General features: G+C 38.7%; 1 protein-coding gene across 1 annotated transcript in view; it reads left to right on the top strand.

Annotated features, from left to right (window-relative positions):
• UBA6 (ubiquitin like modifier activating enzyme 6) overlaps nt 1-20,106 on the top strand; it is a 106,185-nt gene that overhangs the window by 21,545 nt on the left and 64,534 nt on the right. The window contains exons 3-7 of the mRNA XM_066279576.1: nt 3,755-3,849; nt 6,037-6,065; nt 11,166-11,260; nt 11,780-11,891; nt 15,831-15,911. Of these exons, the coding sequence (XP_066135673.1) occupies nt 3,755-3,849; nt 6,037-6,065; nt 11,166-11,260; nt 11,780-11,891; nt 15,831-15,911 (412 nt within the window). The remainder of the gene's footprint in view (nt 1-3,754; nt 3,850-6,036; nt 6,066-11,165; nt 11,261-11,779; nt 11,892-15,830; nt 15,912-20,106) is intronic.

Below are 20,106 nucleotides of genomic sequence, written 5' to 3' on the forward strand. Positions count from 1 at the left end.
TAGTGAAAATCCGACATAAAGTACTTGGTAAGTAATTATTATTATTATATGCTTTAACTTGCTGTAACTCTGCTTTATAAATTTTATAAAGTAAAGTTACTTCCCTATTTTATAAATCACCATTACTGTGGAACTGGTAGGTGGTTAGAAAATTTTACTACTAACAGATACAAAAGTGGGCAGTAGGTATAAAAAGGTTGACTACCCCTGGTCTAAAGCATATGTAAAGAATGCTTTATCTAACAACTGTAACGTGCATTCTTTTCAAGAACACATGGAACATTTGTAGAATTGGCCAAAGAAATAGATATTAAAGAGTGAAATCATAGATTGTGGTGTTTATTCACAATGCTTTTAATTTAAAAGTTAACACAAAAGGTAACTAGAAAATTCCCCATAAAATTAGAAATTTAAAAATATACTTTTGATTAACCTAAAAGTAAAAAAATAATCATATTAAAATTAGAAAATAATAATAAAGGTACTTATCAAAATTTGGGATGCTGTTTAAGATCAGTTAAAGTTTTACATCTGTATTTTTGAAAGAAAACCTGAAAATTAATGTTTTTATTTTAGTAAACTAGGAAAAAATAAAATATATTAGCATAGGAAACATTTAAAGGTCGAGATCACAGACACCACCCAGAGGCTAGCCCTGTAAGCAGGATAGAGTTCAGGCCTGCCCTGTTAACTTTTTTCTGCACATTAAGGATATGAAACTATAGGGACTCATACACTGCCAAGAAGGGAGAGTAAATTGATATATTCACTTTGGAAAACAGTTTGGCATTATCTAATAAAGTTAATCCTGCATTTCTTCTCTAGTATATGCACTATGGAAACTATGACATGCCCTGGCTAGTTGGCTCAGTGGTATAGCATCAGCCAGGCATGTGGATGTCCCAGGTTCGGGTTTTGGTTCAGACACACAGGAGAGGTGACCATCTGCTTCTCCACCCCTCCCCCTTCTCTCTCTCTCTTTCTCTTTTCCCCTCCCACAGTCATGGCTCAACTGGTTCAAACGCATATACCTGGGTGCTGCAGATGGCTCGTGAAGCCTCCCACCTCAGGTGCTAAAAATAACTTGCTTGCAAATATTGTCCCAGATGGGCAAAGCACTGGTCCCAGACAGGGGTTGCCAGGTGGATCCTGGTTAGGGTGCACGTAGAAAGTCTCTCTCTCTATCTCCCCTCCTCTCACTTGGAAAAGGGGGGGGGGGGGATGGACAACAACAAAAAAGAAACTACAACACATGAGTACCAGAAGATATATATGAGAATGCTCATGTACTTATTATTGGCAACTGTTAAAACTGAGTAATAGCTAAATTATGGCATAGTATTACAGTAGAATGATGCAGTAAATGAACAGCTACATGCATTTATATGAATAAATGTCATAAATTTTATTTAAATGAAGCAAGACACAGAAGATAATCAAAATGATCCCATTTATAAAGTTCCAAAACGGACAAATTTATGTTCAAGAGGATGCCAGTAAGAGTGGTAAGACTATATAATAATACACTGTTTCATACTTTCCACAGTAGATGTTCAATAAATAGATGAAGAAATGGATAGTTTTTATCTCCAAAATAAATGGTGAATACTATTTTCAAAAGAGAAGTTTAGGTTTTAGGCAAAATAAAGATAGTTTGTGTTTATAAAGTTTCTTCTGACTAAACAGGAAACCCCTTTCAGTCGTTTTTATTGAATATTCATGGCTGATGTATGGAAATTAAATAAACATCTATATGTTAAGCAAACATACAGTAAACCTGTGTGTGTGTGTGTGTGTGTGTGTGTGTGTGTGAATTTAAAGAAAAAAAGACGTACAAGGAAGGGTTCTGGAATTATTTGATATTTATACTGAACTTGTCTGTCAAATGATTTTCATGAGAATCTCCTATTTGTCCATTATCTTCAAAAATTGGTGTAGTATTACTGCTTTTTCAGATAAACTCTTATAACTGGCTTTATTACTGTACCAAACTTTAAAAATTGCCAATGTGTATTTTTTTAAATTCTCATCTTGATACTAACTTGTGGCTGACTAATGGGTGACTTAACAAAGGTCCTTTAGAGCAGTGATTTTCAACCTTTTTTGAGCTGCGGCACATTTTTTACATTTACAGAATCCTGGGGCACAACACCTACCAAAATGACACTAACTGTTAGAATTTATTTAAAGTTTAAATAAATTACATTTATTAAAAAAAAGTTAAATAAAAAAGGATAACCCCCTCATATATACAGTCCCACATAACATCCCTCATATATACAGTCCCACGTAACATCACCTTATAAATACAGTCCTACATAATATCCCCTCATATACAGTCCCAAGTAACCTCATATATACAGTCCCATGTAACCTCATATATATAGTCCCATGTATCCCCTCATATATCAGTCCCACTAATAGATACTGGAGCTTTCATCAAGGTTGTGGGTTCAAATCAATTTGGCAAATACTCTATATAGAGACTGGACAAAATCAATTTTAGAAAATGTTGGGTACTTGTGTAACATCATAAGTCCTCAGAGCATCTCTACTGTCAGATTGAGAAGTTTGCTTTCTAGTTAAGGATTCTGATAAATACTGGAGTTCTCCCTGAGGTTGTGGGTTCAAATCCCATGGTCATCTGGGTGCAGGGGCCTTGGTTCTGTCTGTTTTGATGGTGTATATAGAAATTTGAGCTCTTTAAGAAGATGACCCTTCAGGAGGCCATATACAATATACATAACATTGTGATGCATTGTATATCACCCTCTGCAGGGGCCTCTTTTAAAAAGAAAAAGGTCAAATATCTATATACACCATCAGGATAGACATAATCAGCTGAGGCTGAGGCTTCATCTAGTGGTGGCAACATTTACTTCCAGTCCTGACCAGGATTAGAAATCAGGACCATGGGGAGGAGTAGCAGCTTCAACTACTCCCCGTGGCCACACAATGACAAGTGCGTGGCAGCCCAAGCCGGGACCTTCCTGGGTGTGGATGAGAGGCGGCCTACTATTGGTTCATTGCCAGTCGTCGGGATGAATCCTAGAAGGTGATTGGTCAGTGAGCGTTCCCTGTGCCTCCACTCTTCCTGTTGCTGATAGCTGGAGGGATTGTAAGGGGAATGTTTATGTTCTGGTGGAGGCGGCCGGATAAATAGCCTCTGCGAGCCATAGTTTGGGGACCCATGTTTAATTTCCCTGTGGCACACCTGACCATGTTTCACGGCACACTAGTGTGCCGCGGTACACTGGTTGAAAAACACTGCTTTAGAGAAATACTTTATCAGCTTTTATAGTTAAAATAATATTTGAAAGCTGCTTGATTTTATGTCATCTAAACTCCAAGAAGGGAACCAATTGTTTGCTTCAAAGATCCTGTGAATAGTGAGTGGCAAAGTGAAAATGGCAAACTCAACTACCTGTACTGGCCTCTGAGGTAATAAATGAGAGGAGCTGAGTGCTAACTGCGGCAAGTCTAGAGTGCACTGTCCTCCCTGTCTAATTAGGCAACTCCTACTCAACTGTTTTTCTGTTGCCATGAGGGAATGTGGACCTAGGTGCCATACCTTCTAATTTTTTCAAAATGTGTTATATATTTAGCAATTAAGTCAGAAATTTTAAACATTATTCAGGTGTTCCAAAACAATTCTGTGGGCAAGATCTAGTTGTCAGGCTGTTTGCAAACAACTTTTAATGGATATATATTTTTGATGTAGTAATTTACTGTTTTTCATGTGCTTTACATATAGTCGACAGAGATATGTTCTTGGAGACACAGCAATGCAGAAGATGGCCAAGTCCCATGTTTTCTTAAGCGGTATAGGTGGCCTTGGTTTGGAAATTGGTAAGCAGTAATTTTTATCTATAATTTTGTATGACACCTTTGTACAACATAATTAAGGATTTAACATCTTTCTTAAAGTCAAATCATTTTCTGTCACCGTATATTTGTCCCTCTTTGTTCCCTTCTCCCCCACTACCTCTTCTGCCTGGTAACCACTTTACTTTTATCTGTGTCCATGAGTCTCAGTTTTATATCCCACCTTGGTGTGAAATCATATAGGTTGTTGCATTTTCTGATCCACTTATTTCACTCAGTGTAATGTTCTCAAGGTCCATCCATCCATGTTGTCATAAATGGCAATATGCCATCATTTCTTATAGCTGAGTAGTATTCCATTGTATATATGGAATATTTTATCCATTCCTCTGTTGAGGGACACTGGTTGTTTCCATTTTTTGGCCACTGTGAATAATGCTGCGATGAACATGGGGGTTATGTGTCTTTACATACCATTGTTTTTTAGTTTTGTGGGTATATACCCAGTAGAGGGATTGCTGGGTCATATGGTAGTACTATTCTTAATTTTTTGAGGAACCACCATACTTTCTTCCATAATGGTTGTACTACTATACATTCCCATCAACAGTGAATGAGGGATCCTTTTTCTCCACACTGGTTATTACCTGTCTTGTTGATAATAGCCAGTGTAACAGGTGTGAGGTGGTATCTCATTGTAGTTTTGATTTTCATTTTTCTAATTACTAGTGAGGATGAGCATTTTTTAAAAATATCTGTTGCCCATTTGTATGTTGGGAGAAGTATCTGTTCAGATCCTCTCCCTATTATTTTATTGGATTGTTTGCTTGTTTGTTGCTGAGCTTTGTGAGTTCTTTATATATTTTGGATATTAACCCCTTATCAGAGCTGTTGTTGGTAAATATCATCTCCCATTGGTTGGCTGCCTTTTGATTTTGTTGTTGGTTTCTTTTGCTGTGCAGAAGCTTTTTAGTTTCATATAGTCCCATTCGTTGATTGATGCCTTTACTTCCCTTGCCTTTGGGGTCAAATTCATAAATTGTTCTCTTATGGCCAAGATCCATAAGTTTATAGTAGCTATGTTTTCTTCTGTGGAATTTATTGTTTCAGATCTTACATTTATGTCTTTGATCCATTTTAAATTAATTTTTGTACAGAGGGACAAACTGTAGTTAAGTTTCATTCATTCACATGTGGCTTTCCAGTTTTCTCAGCACGATTTATTGAAGAGGATTTCTTTTCTCCATTGTGTGTTTTTGGCTCCTTTGTCAAAGATGATATGTCTATATATGTGTGTGTGTTTTTATTTTTGGGCTCTTGATTCTGTTTCTTTGGTCTTCTTGTCTGTTTTTATGCCAATACCATGATGTTTTGATTATTGTGGCTCTATAGCAGGGGTCCCCAAACTAGGGCCCGCGGGCCGCATGTGGCCCCCTGAGGCCATTTATCCGGCCCCGCTGCACTTCTGGAAGAAGCACCTCTTTCATCGGTGGTCATTGAGAGGAGCACATTGACCATCTCATTAGCCAAAAGCAAACCCATAGTTCCCATTGAAATACTGGTCAGTTTGTTGATTTAAATTTACTTGTTCTTTATTTTAAATATTGTATTTGTTCCCGTTTTGTTTTTTTTACTTTAAAATAAGATATGTGCAGTGTGCATAGGGATTTGTTCATAGTTTTTTTTATAGTCCGGCCCTCCAACGGTCTGAGGGACAGTGAACTGGCCCCTTGTGTAAAAAGTTTGGGGACCCCTGCTCTATAGTATAATTTGAAGTCAGGTAGTGTGATACCTCCGGCTTCATTCTTTTTTCTCAGGATTGCTTTTGACTTTCTTGGCAGGACTATTTTACAACACTGCTGTATTCTTCCACAGAGAACCAATAATGACTCTCTTGTTTCTCTTTGTGTGATGTTATTAGCCATTAATGATAATTCTTGGTGTCTATTAATTTCAGTATAACAAAGCATGCGTATATTCATAACAGTATGCTTAGAGGAGTACATTAAAATTTTAAGTCAGTGTGATATGATTATGAAATATTTTATTGTTTTTTTGTTCATCTATATCTTCTAAGGGACTTTATTTTTTTAAGTAGTAAAAAATGTTAAAATTATCTCTTCAGAAATATGACCAAGCTCCATGAAGACATTTCTATTATACATTCCTAATATTAAACTATTCTTTTTTTTTTTTCATTTTTCTTTATAGCAAAGAATCTTGTTCTTGCAGGAATTAAGGTGAGTAACTACTTGGCAAGAAGAATTACTTGTTATGAACTCTTTTTTTTTTTTTTTTTTTTTTGCTTATCAGTGGTAGTAATATTGTTTACACTTGACCTAATAGTGCTTTTTCATTTAGTAGCAAAATTATTATAGTGCTCTTCTTTACTCTATTTTAAAAACTTGATTATAGAAAATTTTTTAATTATACAAAAACAATTGTTTTAACAAACCACACGTATCCATGATGCAGCTACAATTAATTACTAGCTCACATATAAATGTATATTTGTTAAATGTATTTCCATTCCATTCCCCACTTCCCTCACCACTACCAATTTATTTTTGTCTCAGTCTCAGATATCTATTATATTATCCTTAAATATTTTAGTATGTAGCTCTAAAAGATGAGGGCACCTTCAAAAATATAATCACAATACCATTATCACACCTAAAAATGTTTCTTAATTTTATTGCGTTAGTTATCTATCATTAAAAAGTTATCCCAAAACTTAGCAATTTACATAGCAGTATCTATCTCAGTTTCTGTGGTTCCTGTGTTTGAGGGTCTTAACAATTAGGCTTCAGTGAAGATATTGTCAGGGCCTGCCACATCTTGAGGCTAAGGTAAGGATCTGTTTCCCAAGGTTGCTCAGGTAGTTATTGACAAGATTCAGTGTCAAGGTTGTACAACTTCATATTCCCACTTCAGTTCCTTGCTGGCTCTTAATCAGAGGTCACCCTCAGTTCCTTGCCATGTTGTACTCTCTATAGAGCAGTTTGTGTTGCCAGAGTAAGCTAACAAGAAGACAATAAAGGGAATGTTCTAGTATGACAGATCAGTCTTTTATAACCTTATCTCAGAGTAACATCTCATCACTTATGCTGTATTACTTAAAAGTAAGTCACTAGGTCTAGCTTATACTCAAGGAGAGGGAGTTACACAAAAATCTGAATACCAGGAAGTGAGAATTATTAGGGCCATCTTGGAAACATGCCTACCAAAATCATCTAATACATATATAGTTAGAGTTCAAATTTTCCCAATTGTGGTGTGAGATTTAAAAAAATATTTTTGTTCTGATTAGGATCCAACTAAAGTTCATACACTAAACTTGGTTTCTTTTAATCTGTAGATTTCCCTGCCCTGATTTTGATTTTTTTTTCTTAAAATTTACTTGTTAAAGAAACAAGGTTATTTATCACATGTATCTCTACCTCTGTATTTCCTGTAAACTGGTTATTATAGTCAGGCAATCATATTTCATATTTGATTCTTCATGGGTGATATTGTGTTTTCCCTTCAGGAGGAAATAGTATTCTATTGTCTGTCTTTGTTATGATTAATGCTATTATTCCCTAAATTTATTATTTTATTAGGAAAGGTGATTTTCTACTTCTATAATTTTTTTTCTTCATTTATTAGCTGGAATAATACTTTAGAAATAAAAATTTTCATTCATTACATTTTTGGTTCCACTAAAGTGTACATCGGAAAAGCAGGATTTTTTCCCCTTTATTTACCAGTTCTCAAGTTAGTAGTTTCCTATCATTCCCCAACTGTGGCAGTGCACGTGGTGTGTGTGTGTGTGTGTGTGTGTCTTTGTGAACATAATGATTAATCAATTTAAACATATTTGGTATGTTTTGATCTATTATAGTTGTTATTCTCATTGATGCTCAAAATGTTTTATCTTTGCTTGTTGGGATCTTCTTCAGGTTCTTGAGTCCTTTGGCACACCCAGTAGGCTGTAAAGTTTTTTCTGTATAACAATTCCAGTATTATTAATAACAATATGATTACTTTTGAAAACATCTTAAGATTATTTTTTTCTTCCCTGGCCGGATAGCTCAGTTAGTTGGTTAGAGCATCATCCTGAAGCGCAGGGGTTGCCAGTTTGATCCCCGGTCAGGGCACATTGAGGAACAGATTGATGTTCCTTTCTCTCTCTCTCTCTCTTTTTCTCTCTCTTTCTTTTTCTCTCTCTCATTCTTGCTCTTTCTCTTTCTCCCCTCTTCCTTCCTATCTCGCTAAAATCAATCAATAAAAAATTTTTTTTTAAGATTTTTGTCTTTCATCCTTAGGATATATTCCATCTGAATTTGGCAGAGAAATAAACTGCTTTTCTTCAATCACTTTTAAAAATTCTTCTGGGTAGTTATGCAACAAAATTAGTAGTTTTGTCCATTTATTTATTTTGCCTTGGATTTTTAGGGATTGCTTTTTAAATTTAACTTAGTACTAATACCATGTGAAATATATATTTTAAAGTCAAATTTCTAAAACAAAGTAAATTCAGTTAAATGTAGCTTCTCTGTACCCTATTTCCTCCTTTCCTTATTAGTTCACCCCCTTTTTTCATCTATTTTTAAGTATAAGAAATGTATACAGATAAACATGAAAATCTGTATATGTGTTTGTATATATTTTAATCTGCCTTTCTTAGATGAAGTACCATACTTTCCTCCACCCTCCTTTTTATCATTTTGTAACGTATCCTGGGACTGCCGCATAGTGATACATAAATATTTCATTCTTTTTTATAGATGCATGGAAATACATTTTGTCAGTGTAGCATATGTTATTATATCCAGTTCCTCAATGATGGATATTTTGATCATTTCCAGTCTTTTGCCATGATAAAGAGTGCTGCAGCTATTACTCATATACATGTCTTTTTGGTATTTTTCCAGTGTGGCTTTATGATAGATTTTTAAAGGTGGGATTGGTGTATCAGTATAAATGCACATGTCAGTTTACTAGAGATTGCCTACTTCCTTTCTATTGAGGTTATGTTGCTTTACATTTCCACCACTGATGTCTGAGAATTTCTGATTCAGCTCATTTTTATCAATAAGAGTGTATTTTCAGGCCCTGGCCTGTTGGCTCAGTGGTAGAGCATCAGCCTGGCATACAGGACTCCCGGGTTCGATTCCCGGCCAGGGCACACAGGAGAAGCGCCCATCTGCTTTTCCACCCCTCCCCCTCTCCTTCCTCTCTGTCTCTCTCTTCCCCTCCCACAGCCAAGGCTCCATTGGAGCAAAGTTGGCCCCGGGTGCTGAGGATGGCTCTGTGGTCTCTGCCTCAGGTGCTAGAATGGCTCTGGTCGCAACAGAGCGATGCCCCAGATGGGCAGAGCATTGCCCCCTGGTGGGCATGCCGGGTGGATCCCGATCGGGCGCATGCGGGAGTCTGTCTGACTGCCTCCCTGTTTCCAACTTCAGAAAAACACAATTTTTAAAAAAAGTGTATATTTTCAATTTTATAGATTTATGCCATTGTGATGAATGAGAAAAGACACTCTTGAGCAAGATTGAGCATGTTTCAGTATCTACTGGGCCAAATGCATTTCGTTTTCAGTATAATCTGTGATTATATACCATGCCCCCTTTCTGAAATTAATATCTGTGGCCTGTGATGCAAGTTATAAATTTTTTTCAGTTAGATAATTATCTTTCTTACATTGAACATGGAGAACTTGGAAATGTATGTTTATGTGAATTCTTAAAATTTTTGTATGTTGCCTGACCTGTTTATCCACTGTTGCCTGGCACAGAGAATAAAGCATCTACTTGGAATACTACAGTCTCTGGTTTGAAACCCTGGGCTTGCCCAGTCAGTGCACATACGAGAAGCAACTACTGGGTTGATACTTCTTGCTCGCTGCCCCAATCCTGTCTCTAAAAAAAATTTTTTTATGTTGATTTATATAACATGCTACTTTTCCTAACTTTAAATTTTTTTACTATTCAGATTAGTTTTCCACTCATTTTTTCAGGTTTCCAGATATGTACAGTCATTTCATCTGTGAATAGATCTAATTTACATTCTTTCTAATTTAAACTTTAAATTCTTTTCTGTTGTCTAATTACACCGATAATACTTTTTTTTTTTTTGTATTTTTCTGAAGCCAGAAACAGGGAGGCAGTCAGACAGACTCCCGCATGCGCCCAACTGAGATCCACCTGGCACGCCCATTAGGGGGCAATGCTCTGCCCATCCGGGGGTCGCTCTGTTGCGACCAGAGCCATTTTATTGGCTGAGGCAGAGGCCACAGAGCCATCCTCAGCACCCGGGCCAACTTTGCTCCAATGGAGACTTGGCTGCAGGAGGGGAAGAGAGAGACAGAGAGGAAGGAGAGGGGGAGGGGTGGAGAAGTAGATGGGCGCTTCTTCTGTGTGCCCTGGCCGGAAATCGAACCCGGGACTCCTGCACGCCAGGCCAATGCTCTACCACTGAGCCAACCGGCCAGGGCCAGATAATACTTTTAATATTATTTAAATAGTATTGGCGATAGTGAACCTCCTTGTCTTATCCTTTTTTTTTTTTTTATTCCTGAAGTTGGAAACGGGGAGGCAGTCAGACAGACTCCTGCATGCACCCAACCGGGATCCACCCAGCTTGCCCACCAGGGGGCGATGGTCTGCCCATCTGGGGTGTTGCTCTACTGCAACCAGAGCCTCCCTAGCGCCTGAGGCAGAGGCCACAGAGCCATCCTCAGCGCTCGGGCCAACTGTGCTCCAGTGGAGCCTCAGCTGCGAGAGGGGAAGAGAGAGACAGAGAGGAAGGAGAGGGGGAGGGGTGGAGAAGCAGGTGGGCGCTTCTCCTGTGTGCCCTGGCCGGGAATCGAACCCGGGACTCCTGTACGCCAGGCTGATGCTATACCACTGAGCCAACCGGCCAGGGCCCTTGTCTTATTCTTGAATTGAACAGATAATGACCCTGGCCGGTGGCTCAGTAGGTGGAGTGTTGGTCTGGCGTATGGACATCCCGGGTTTGATTCCTAGTCAGAGCACACAAGTGACCATCTGCTTCTCCTCCGTTTCTTTCCCTCTTTCCCTCTCACAGCCAGTGACTCGATTGATTTGAGCATTGGCCGTGGGCACTGAGGGTTACTTGGTTGGTCCCAGCATATTACTCTCAGGCACTAAAAATAGCTTCATGCTCAAGCATCAGCTTAAAAAGGCACTGAGGATAGCTCGGTTGATTTGAGCATAGGCCCCAGACGGGTGTTGTTAGGTGGATCCTGGTCAGGGTGCATGCAGAAGTCGGCCTCACTGACTGCCCTCCTCTCACCTAAAAAAGAAAATTAATAGATATTTTCTTCTTTTTTGAAGGCACTTACAATTCATGATGTTAAAAAATGCCAAGCCTGGGATCTAGGAACCAACTTCTTTCTCTGTGAAGATGATGTTGTTAATATGAGAAACAGGTAAAGAAAAGATATTTTGATATATTATCATAAGAATTTTTTTTCCTGCAATTACTTTGAATATTATCTGTATCCAGAACCCTTTTTCAGTCATAGTTCAACTCATCATCATAAAGTCACACTACTATTGATAAATAAGTATTTAGAAATACTTAATTACTTATATTTGTCAAATTTTAATATATTCTCATTGCTACTTACGAATGAATTTCTTTAAGATTGTTAAGGAAAGTCTTATTGCTGAATTATTAAAAGGCTTAAGGAGTTCAGAGATTGAAACTAAAAAGGGTATACTTTAAGATTGTCTTACTATGGAATATAATAGTGCTACATTTGAAGATTGTATAGTTATCTATAAATATAAGTAAGTCTCAGCTTCTTTCTTCAACAGTTTTTTAAATTTTAGTTGAGATTTTATAATATTCAGATTCCTCTGATATCACCAAAGTGTCCAAGTGTGAGAGATTGAGTGTATTGAACTAAAGAATACTAAAGGGTATATATATATATATTTTTTAGGGCTGAAGCTGTTCTTCAACGTATTGCAGAACTAAATCCGTATGTTCATGTCACATCATCTTCTGTTCCTTTAAATGAAACCACAGATCTCTCCTTCTTAGATAAATACCAGGTTAGTGCTTCATTTTATATTAGATGTTATTGACAGATATCAGGGCTAATCCTTAAGTATTAAGTGATATAACTAATTTAACCTAATAAATGAGCAGAGCAAAATATTTCAGGACAAGACTTTCTATAGAACAGTATCTTTCAAATACTTTGTTTTAGGCAAAGGACGTGTCAGCTTATGAAAAAGCAGTTATTATGAGTCAACTATTTTCACAGTAATGTGCATGAAAAACTACCCAAAACCCAGTGATTTATAGCAACATGCATTTCTTTCTTTCTTAAGTATTTGCATGCCAGTTGGAGTTCAGTTTAGAACAAATGAACTCAAACCCTAGAATCATTCTGTGCCAGGTGCCTCATTTCTGGGACCAGGAGTCTACCTAAGGACATTGTCTCATGGCAATAGCAGAAATGCAAAGGAGCAAGTCCAACCATCCAAGTACATGTCAAGACTCTGTGTTCCTTCCATTAATAATCCATTAGCCAGCGCAAGTCACATGGTCAAGCCAAAGTCAAGGAGCAAGAAAATACACTTTTTCTTCCCAAGGCCATGAGTAAAAAGGTGGTGTATAATCCGATTACAGAAAAGTAAAAAAGTGGATCTGCCTTAGATAACCTTAAATAACAGAAGTTCTCAGCACCATGGATGTTCTAAAAGTGACTAGATTGACCCTGATTTTCCCTGTGATTAAATTGTTATGTTACCCATTGTCTAGATCAGGGGTAGTCAACCTTTTTATACCTACCGCCCACTGATTCCGCAGTAATGGTGATTTATAAAGTAGGGAAATAACGTTACTTTATAAAATTTATAAAGCAGAGTTACAGCAAGGTAAAGCATGATAATAATTACTTACCAACTGCTTTATGTCGGATTTTCGCTAAGTTTGGCAAAATAAATCTTTATAAGACAACTTACTGCCCTGGCTGGTTGGCTCAGCGGTAGAGCGTCGGCCTAGCGTGCAGAGGACTCGGGTTCGATTCCCGGCCAGGGCACACCGGAGAAGCGCCCATTTGCTTCTCCACCCCTCCGCCGAGCCTTCCTCTCTGTCTCTCTCTTCCCCTCCCGCAGCCAAGGCTCCATTGGAGCAAAAGGGCCGGGTGCTGGGGATGGCTCTGTGGCCTCTGCCTCAGGTGCTAGAGTGGCTCTGGTCGCAACATGGCGACGCCCAGGATGGGCAGAGCATCACCCCCTGGTGGGCAGAGCGTAGCCCCATGGTGGGCGAGCCGGGTGGATCCCGGTTGGGCGCATGCGGGAGTCTGTCTGACTGTCTCTCCCTGTTTCCAGCTTCAGAAAAATGCAAAAAAAAAAAAAAAAAAAAAAAAGACAACTTACTATAGTTAAATCTATCTTTTTATTTATACTTTTGGTTGCTCCACTACCGCCCACCATGAAAGCTGGAACGCCCACTAGTGGGCGGTAGGGACCAGGTTGACTACCACTGGTCTAGGAAGAAACACTCTTTGTTTCTCCTCTACTCTCACTACTTCAGGCACTGTGTGACCATATATGTGTTGATTTTTTTCCTCACAGCAAGCAATTCTACAACTCTGGATACCTGGCTTGGTATCCTACAATTTAATTCATGTCTTTTAAAAAAAAAAAGTAAACTTGAAGATCTAATTTGCTCTATTAAGCGATTGATGAATTGAGCAGCATCCCATCTTTCAACTAGAAGAATAGTCTGAGGGGTTGTACAAAATTGAAGGTTTTTATAGGAAAACAGGTGGGGCAAGGGAACTATTAATAAAAGAAAAGAATTGGAAAAAGAACAATAGTGTTAAGATGAAGTTTAAGTTAGGACAGAAAGAGTAAGTTCTAAGTGAAACTACTAAAGCCAGTATACTTTTCATTTTTTTAATTAGATGAGACAGTAAAGTGCTTGTAAGGTTTAAAAAAAATTATTTTCAGGCCCAAATATTTTCTTTGGAGGAAAAGAAGAGAAAGGTTTTATCATGCTGACTGCCACTTCTTTGCAGGGAGGGAGCATGAGGAGGGTCCACCTTACAGATTACATTACTGTAAGGTTACCAACTTTTTTACAATGAAAAGGAGGACAAAAATAAATTGAAGAAAACAATATTGTAAATAAAAGAAAAATTTTATTCATTGCAACAATAATACACTATAATATGATAAATGCATAATAAAATTTGTAATATTTTATATTGTAATTATGCTTACATGCCCATTAATTTTTAATAATTGTAAGAAAAAGTACTCATTTAGATACAAATATATCACACGCAATGGATTGACTTTGCATTGATCGAATACGGACATTTACAGATTAGTCTTCCAATATCAAAAAAGAGGACATGTAGGAGGACACTTTTCAAGGGAGGGTGGAACTTTTAAAAGAAAGACTGTCCTCCCTAAAGAAGGATGATTGGTCACCTTAGTTACTGGTGCTGGTTGATTAAGATTATATTCCTGGGAGAGGTTAAAACTGCAATGAGATCAGGCATTAAATCTAGGCTTTTTCCTCTTGCCTCCCCCAAATCCCACTAGTAAAGTACAGAGGATGCATTTAGTGGGTTTATTTAAGGGTGAAGGGCACTGAGTTTCAGGTTATGGTTTTACAGCAAGCAGTAAACAAGCTTGCTTTGTCCCAGAGGGAGACATGATCTCATTCTTAAGTTGCATGAGACAAATTTTATCCTGAGAAATGGTGCAAGTAAAAAATGGTCACTCTTGCATTTGTGGTATACCTAGTGAGATGTGTAAAAAGTGAGAGAATGCTGGAGAAATATCTCCTTGCAAGAAACATGCCATATTCTGAGCTAGATAAATAAAAGTGAATCAATACCTGGTTGTTCATAGTAAAACTTAAGTTAAACAGTCATGGAAACCAGCAGCAAGGAAAGCTCTGCTTTTGCCACTTGATACACAAATGACGTATTTGACCTTTATCGTTCTAATTTATGATATAATCTGATCATAGAATCTTCTACTTATTTCACAAGACTATGATAAAAAAATAAGCATTGAAAATTATAATTTGTTCTTTATTACAGAACTTGGTGGTTTTATTAATGAAACTGTCAAAAAGCACAAGAAGTTATGTTGTGAATCTGTTGAATCTCTGAAGTGAAAGAAAACATAAGGCAATAATATGTCTTTAAAGTGTGACTGTTGCTCCTTTAAGATAGCATAAATTAGTATTCTGGTGACTAGGTTTGTATTTTCACAGAAATAACAGACAAATAAAATTAACCATTCGAAGTCCATAAATACATGATTAGGAAATTAAGGTTTGCTTCTAATTGTGAAGTCTGTGATGGTAATTGAATTTAATGTGAGTAGGCTTTCCGTTATTTTTACTTTTGTTTTTCATACTTCTGAAGAAACTAACCTTAGAATGGAATACAATAGGATAGTTTTTTTTTGTTTGTTTGTTTGTTTTTTTTGTTTTTTTGTTTTTTTCTTCTGAAGCTGGAAACGGGGAGAGACAGTCAGACAGACTCCCGCATGCGCCCGACCAGGATCCACCCGGCACGCCCACCAGGGGCGACGCTCTGCCCACCAGGGGGCGATGCTCTGCCCCTCCGGGGTGTCGCTCTGCCGCGACCAGAGCCACTCTAGCGCCTGGGGCAGAGGCCAAGGAGCCATCCCCAGCGCCCGGGCCATCTTTGCTCCAATGGAGCCTTGGCTGCAGGAGGGGAAGAGAGAGACAGAGAGGAAGGAGGGGGTGGGGGTGGAGAAGCAAATGGGCGCTTCTCCTGTGTGCCCTGGCCAGGAATCAAACCCGGGTCCCCCGCACGCCAGGCCGACGCTCTACCGCTGAGCCAACCGGCCAGGGCAGGATAGTTTTTTTTAACAAAGAAACCAATGTATTTTTAGCATAATGCAAACTGAAATACTTCTGATTTAGAAGTTGTACATTACCAAAATAAATATGTGTTCTCTAATCTTTAATTTCTTGTTTTCTCTCAACAGTGTGTAGTATTGACTGAGATCAAACGTCCATTGCAGAAGAAAGTGAATGACTTCTGCCGTTCTCATTGTCCTCCAATTAAGGTAATAATATCACTTATTAATGACATATATATAGTAAATCAAAGAAAGAACGCTTTTACTATTAGAATTTCTAGTTTTTCAGTGGGGACAATCACAATAATTTCTCTTTAATTTTGGTATCGTATTTATTTTCTGTTTTTAAAACTAAGACTTAACTTTTGTTTATTGACAGTTTGCCAAAAGTAAGAAAACATGAAGGTTAGAAATGAAAAAGGATGATAAATATTAAATTCATCATCTAACTTTAAATATGGTATGACAGTGGTTTTCAACAGGTGCATTGGTTCTTTTAACGAATATTCACTGAGCATGTACCGTTTTAGACTCTAGGAGTATGTTAGTGAATGGGACATACAAATTTCCTACTCATGAAAATTACCTTCTAATATGGAAGATACACAATAAACAAGCAAATAAGCACATAGTTTTAAGGTGTATGAAGAAAAAAAGCTAGGTAAAGAATGGAATATAATTCCCTCATGATATTAGGACAGGATGGGAGCCAGTGCTGGTTCTCTTAGACCAGAGGTTGGCAAACCGCGGCTCGTGAGCCACACGCAGCTCTTTGGCCCCTTGAGTGTGGCTCTTCCACAAAATACCACGTGTGGGCGCTACCTCAATAAGGAATGTACCTACCTATCAATATATAGTTTAAGTTTAAAAAATTTGGCTCTCAAAAGAAATTTCAATCGTTGTACTGTTGATATTTGGCTCTGTTGACTAATGAGTTTGCCAACCACTGTCTTAGACTGAATGTCTGGGGTCTTCTCTGAAGAGAAAATATTTGAATAGAGTCCAAAATAATAAGAACAAGCCACCTGTGTACACATTTGGGGAATAGCATTCAAAGCAATGAGAAATGCAAGTGTACAGGCTTGCAAGTGTAAAAATTCACTTGGTGTGTTTGAGGAACAGCAGGAAGCAAGCAGAACCAGAATGGGAGTTTATGGGTAAAGAGGAGAGAGTAGTAGATCAGAAGATTAGGTTGGAGTAGTTAAAGGACCATTTTTTTATAGATCAGAGTTGAGGATGTCTGAGTTTTAAAACTGTGTTTTGATTTAACTTACATTTTAAAAATACTACGATGGGCCCTGGCCAATTGGCTCAGTGGTAAAGCATCGGCCCAGCGTATAGAAGTCCCAGGTTCGAGGGCACTCAGGAGAAGAGCCCATCTGCTTCTCTACCCCTCCCCCTCTCCTTTCTCTCTAGCTCTCTCTTCCCCTCCTGCAGCCAAGGCTCCAGTGGAACAGAGTTGGCCCCAGGCACTAAGGATGGCTCCATGGCCTCCACCTCAGGCTGTAGAATGGCTCTGGTGGCAACAGAGCATCGCCCCTTAGTGGGCATGCCGGGTAGATCTGGGTTGGGCACATGTGGGAGTTTGTCTCTCCGCCTCCCCACTTCTCACTTCAGAAAAATACCCCCCCAAAAAAGAAAATATACTGCTATAGTTGTGCTGTATGGAGACTAGACTATAGCAGTAGTTTTTTTTGTGTTTGTTTTTAAGTGAGAGGAAAGACAGACTTCTGCATGCCCCCCTGACCAGCAACCCTGGCCTGGGGCTGATGCTCGAATCAACTAGTTTAAACTATCCTTGGCACTGGGTGCCAGTGCTCAAACGGTCAAGCCACTGGTTGCGAGAGGGGAAGAGAGATAAAAAGGGGGAGAGGGAGGAAAAGAGAAGCAGATGGGTCAGTTCTCGTGTTGCCCTGACTAGGGATTGAACCTGGGTGGTTCGCATGCTGGGTCGATGCTCTATCTAGTGAGTCAGCTGGCCAGGGCCTGCCTATACCAGTAGTTTTTAAAGTATGGATCAAGGACACTGAGGATCCTGAGACCCTTTCATGAGGTCTGCAGGTGTCTAACTATTCTCATACTATTACTAAAAGGTTTTTTGCCTTTTTCACTCTGATTCTCTTATATAACGCAGTGAAGTTTCCATTACTCTTGACAGCTAATGTGGAGTGTGTGTGTATGTCTTGTGTTTTAAATGTTTCTCAGTTTAATTTCTAACATAGTAAATATCAATAGGTATAACCCACATAAATAAGAGCTATTTTGTTCTCAATAATTTTTTTAATGTTTATTTTACTGATTTTAGGGAGAAAGGAAGGGGGAGAGAGAGAGAGACAGGATTTTCAGTCTGTTCCTCTATGTACTCTGACCAGGGGTTGTACCGGTGACCTCTGCTCTTCCAGATTATTCTCTAACCAATCAAGCTATCTGGGTAGGGTGGGTCTTTAATAATTTTTAAGAACATGAAGGTGTCATGAAATCAAAAGCGAACTACTGAATTACAAGAGTAGAATAGAGGCAGTTGGGACCATTAGGGGCTGATGCAGTAATATAGGTGGAAGATTGGTGCCTTATTCAAGAGGGGTGCGAATAAGGTTTGCTAGAAGTTGGGATAACCCCTCGCTTTTGGTCCAGATTAATTAGGTAAGTAGTAGTGACACATTGGGATACTGGAAAGAGATTTAGATGATCATACTGTATAAAATGGGTGTGCTGAAAATTTTTGGATTGTAGTATTACATAGCATATTTACACTTTATAGTACTTTAGTGCTGTAGTCCACAATTTAAATTGAGCAGATAAGGCACAGAATGGTCAATACTTTTATAAACAGGTCACAATAGTTTCCCAAATAATTATGTTAGTTTATAAACTAAAATTCTTGTTTATGTAGTTGATATAGACACATATATACAGTGTGTCCGTAAAGTCATGGTGCACTTTTGACTGGTCACAGGAAAGCAACAAAAGACGATAGAAATGTAAAATCTGCACCAAATAAGAGGAAAACTTTCCCAATTTCATACCTATTCAGTGCAGTTCAATGCGGGCTCATGCACACATTTTTTAGGGCTCCTTAGGTAGCTATCCCATATAGCCTCTACAGACTTGTCAATGACTGATGGCCTACCAGAACGGGGTTTCTCCACCAAACTGCCGGTTTCCTTCAACTGCTTATCCCACCGAGTAATGTTATTCCTATGTGGTAGCGCTTCATTATAAATGCGCCGATATTCACGTTGCACTTTGGTCACGGATTCGAATTTAGCAAGCCACAGAACACACTGAACTTTCCTCTGTACCATCCACATCTCGACTGGCATGGCCGTGGGCTGCTCCACTGTATACACGGTGTTACGTCATCTGTGCATGCGCACATGCTGCCACATCATCCTACAGACACTAGGAGGGTTTTCCTTTTATTTGGTGCAGATTTCACATTTCTGTCGTCTTTAAGTTGTTTTGAAAAGAAAGAAAGTGTCCTAAAGTTTGAACTTTCAAACTTAAAACAAATTTTGCTCAATTTTAGGTCTCATAAAAACTGTTATATACAGGGGGTCCTCAGGTTCAACACAGTTCTGTTTCTACAACAGTGATGTAACCCAAATTTTGGTGTAAGTCAAAACACACCCTAGCCTAAGTTACTTACCTATCCTAACTCAGTTGTAAAATCATAATCTAGAACATAAAAACACAAGCCACAGAAAAAAGAAAAGGGCATAAATATACTGTACCTGTAGTAACAGAAAAAATGACAAAAAATGAGTGCAAAAAAATTTTTCTTACCTTTGTTCGTGTGGTTGGCTTGCACACTGGAAGGGGCATTGCAAGGTGGGAGAGAGTGACCTATTGGGAGGAGGAAGCTGGAGAGGCCGGAGAACCTGCAGAAGGTGCTGGAGATACTGGGTCAGGTGAATCAGAATGCCTAAGGAACATGCAGGAGACGCTGGCGATGATTCTACCTGTACTACGGATGTTTCATCTTGAGAAGCAGCTGATGTATGGGGTTCAGGATCTGTTGCAGGCTGCTCTACCTTTTTAAAGAATTGTTCCAGGCTATTGTAGAAGGTTGATGACTTCTTCTCTTCCAAAATCTGCCTACAGCATTGCAAGGCATCCATAACAGCTTTGTAGATCTTACTGAATCTGTCATCGCTGGGGTCCTCAGCCTGAAATTTTGGAAACTCATCCTCTACCATAGAAAAACCTTCTATCAAACTCTTAGTAGCAGATCTCTAGGGCTCTGGTGTTTCTATCTCTTCCTCTTCAACCAGCTGCTTCTCCAGCTGAATGAGGTCCTCAGCAGACAGCTCCTCTCCATGTGATACCAGTAGCTCTGTGACATCCTCAACCTCTATCCACATTAAGCTATTTACCCATGGCAGCAGACTTCTCTGTTACA

The sequence above is a fragment of the Saccopteryx bilineata genome, chromosome 5, assembly GCF_036850765.1.
Source record: "Saccopteryx bilineata isolate mSacBil1 chromosome 5, mSacBil1_pri_phased_curated, whole genome shotgun sequence".
Taxonomy (NCBI): domain Eukaryota; kingdom Metazoa; phylum Chordata; class Mammalia; order Chiroptera; family Emballonuridae; genus Saccopteryx; species Saccopteryx bilineata.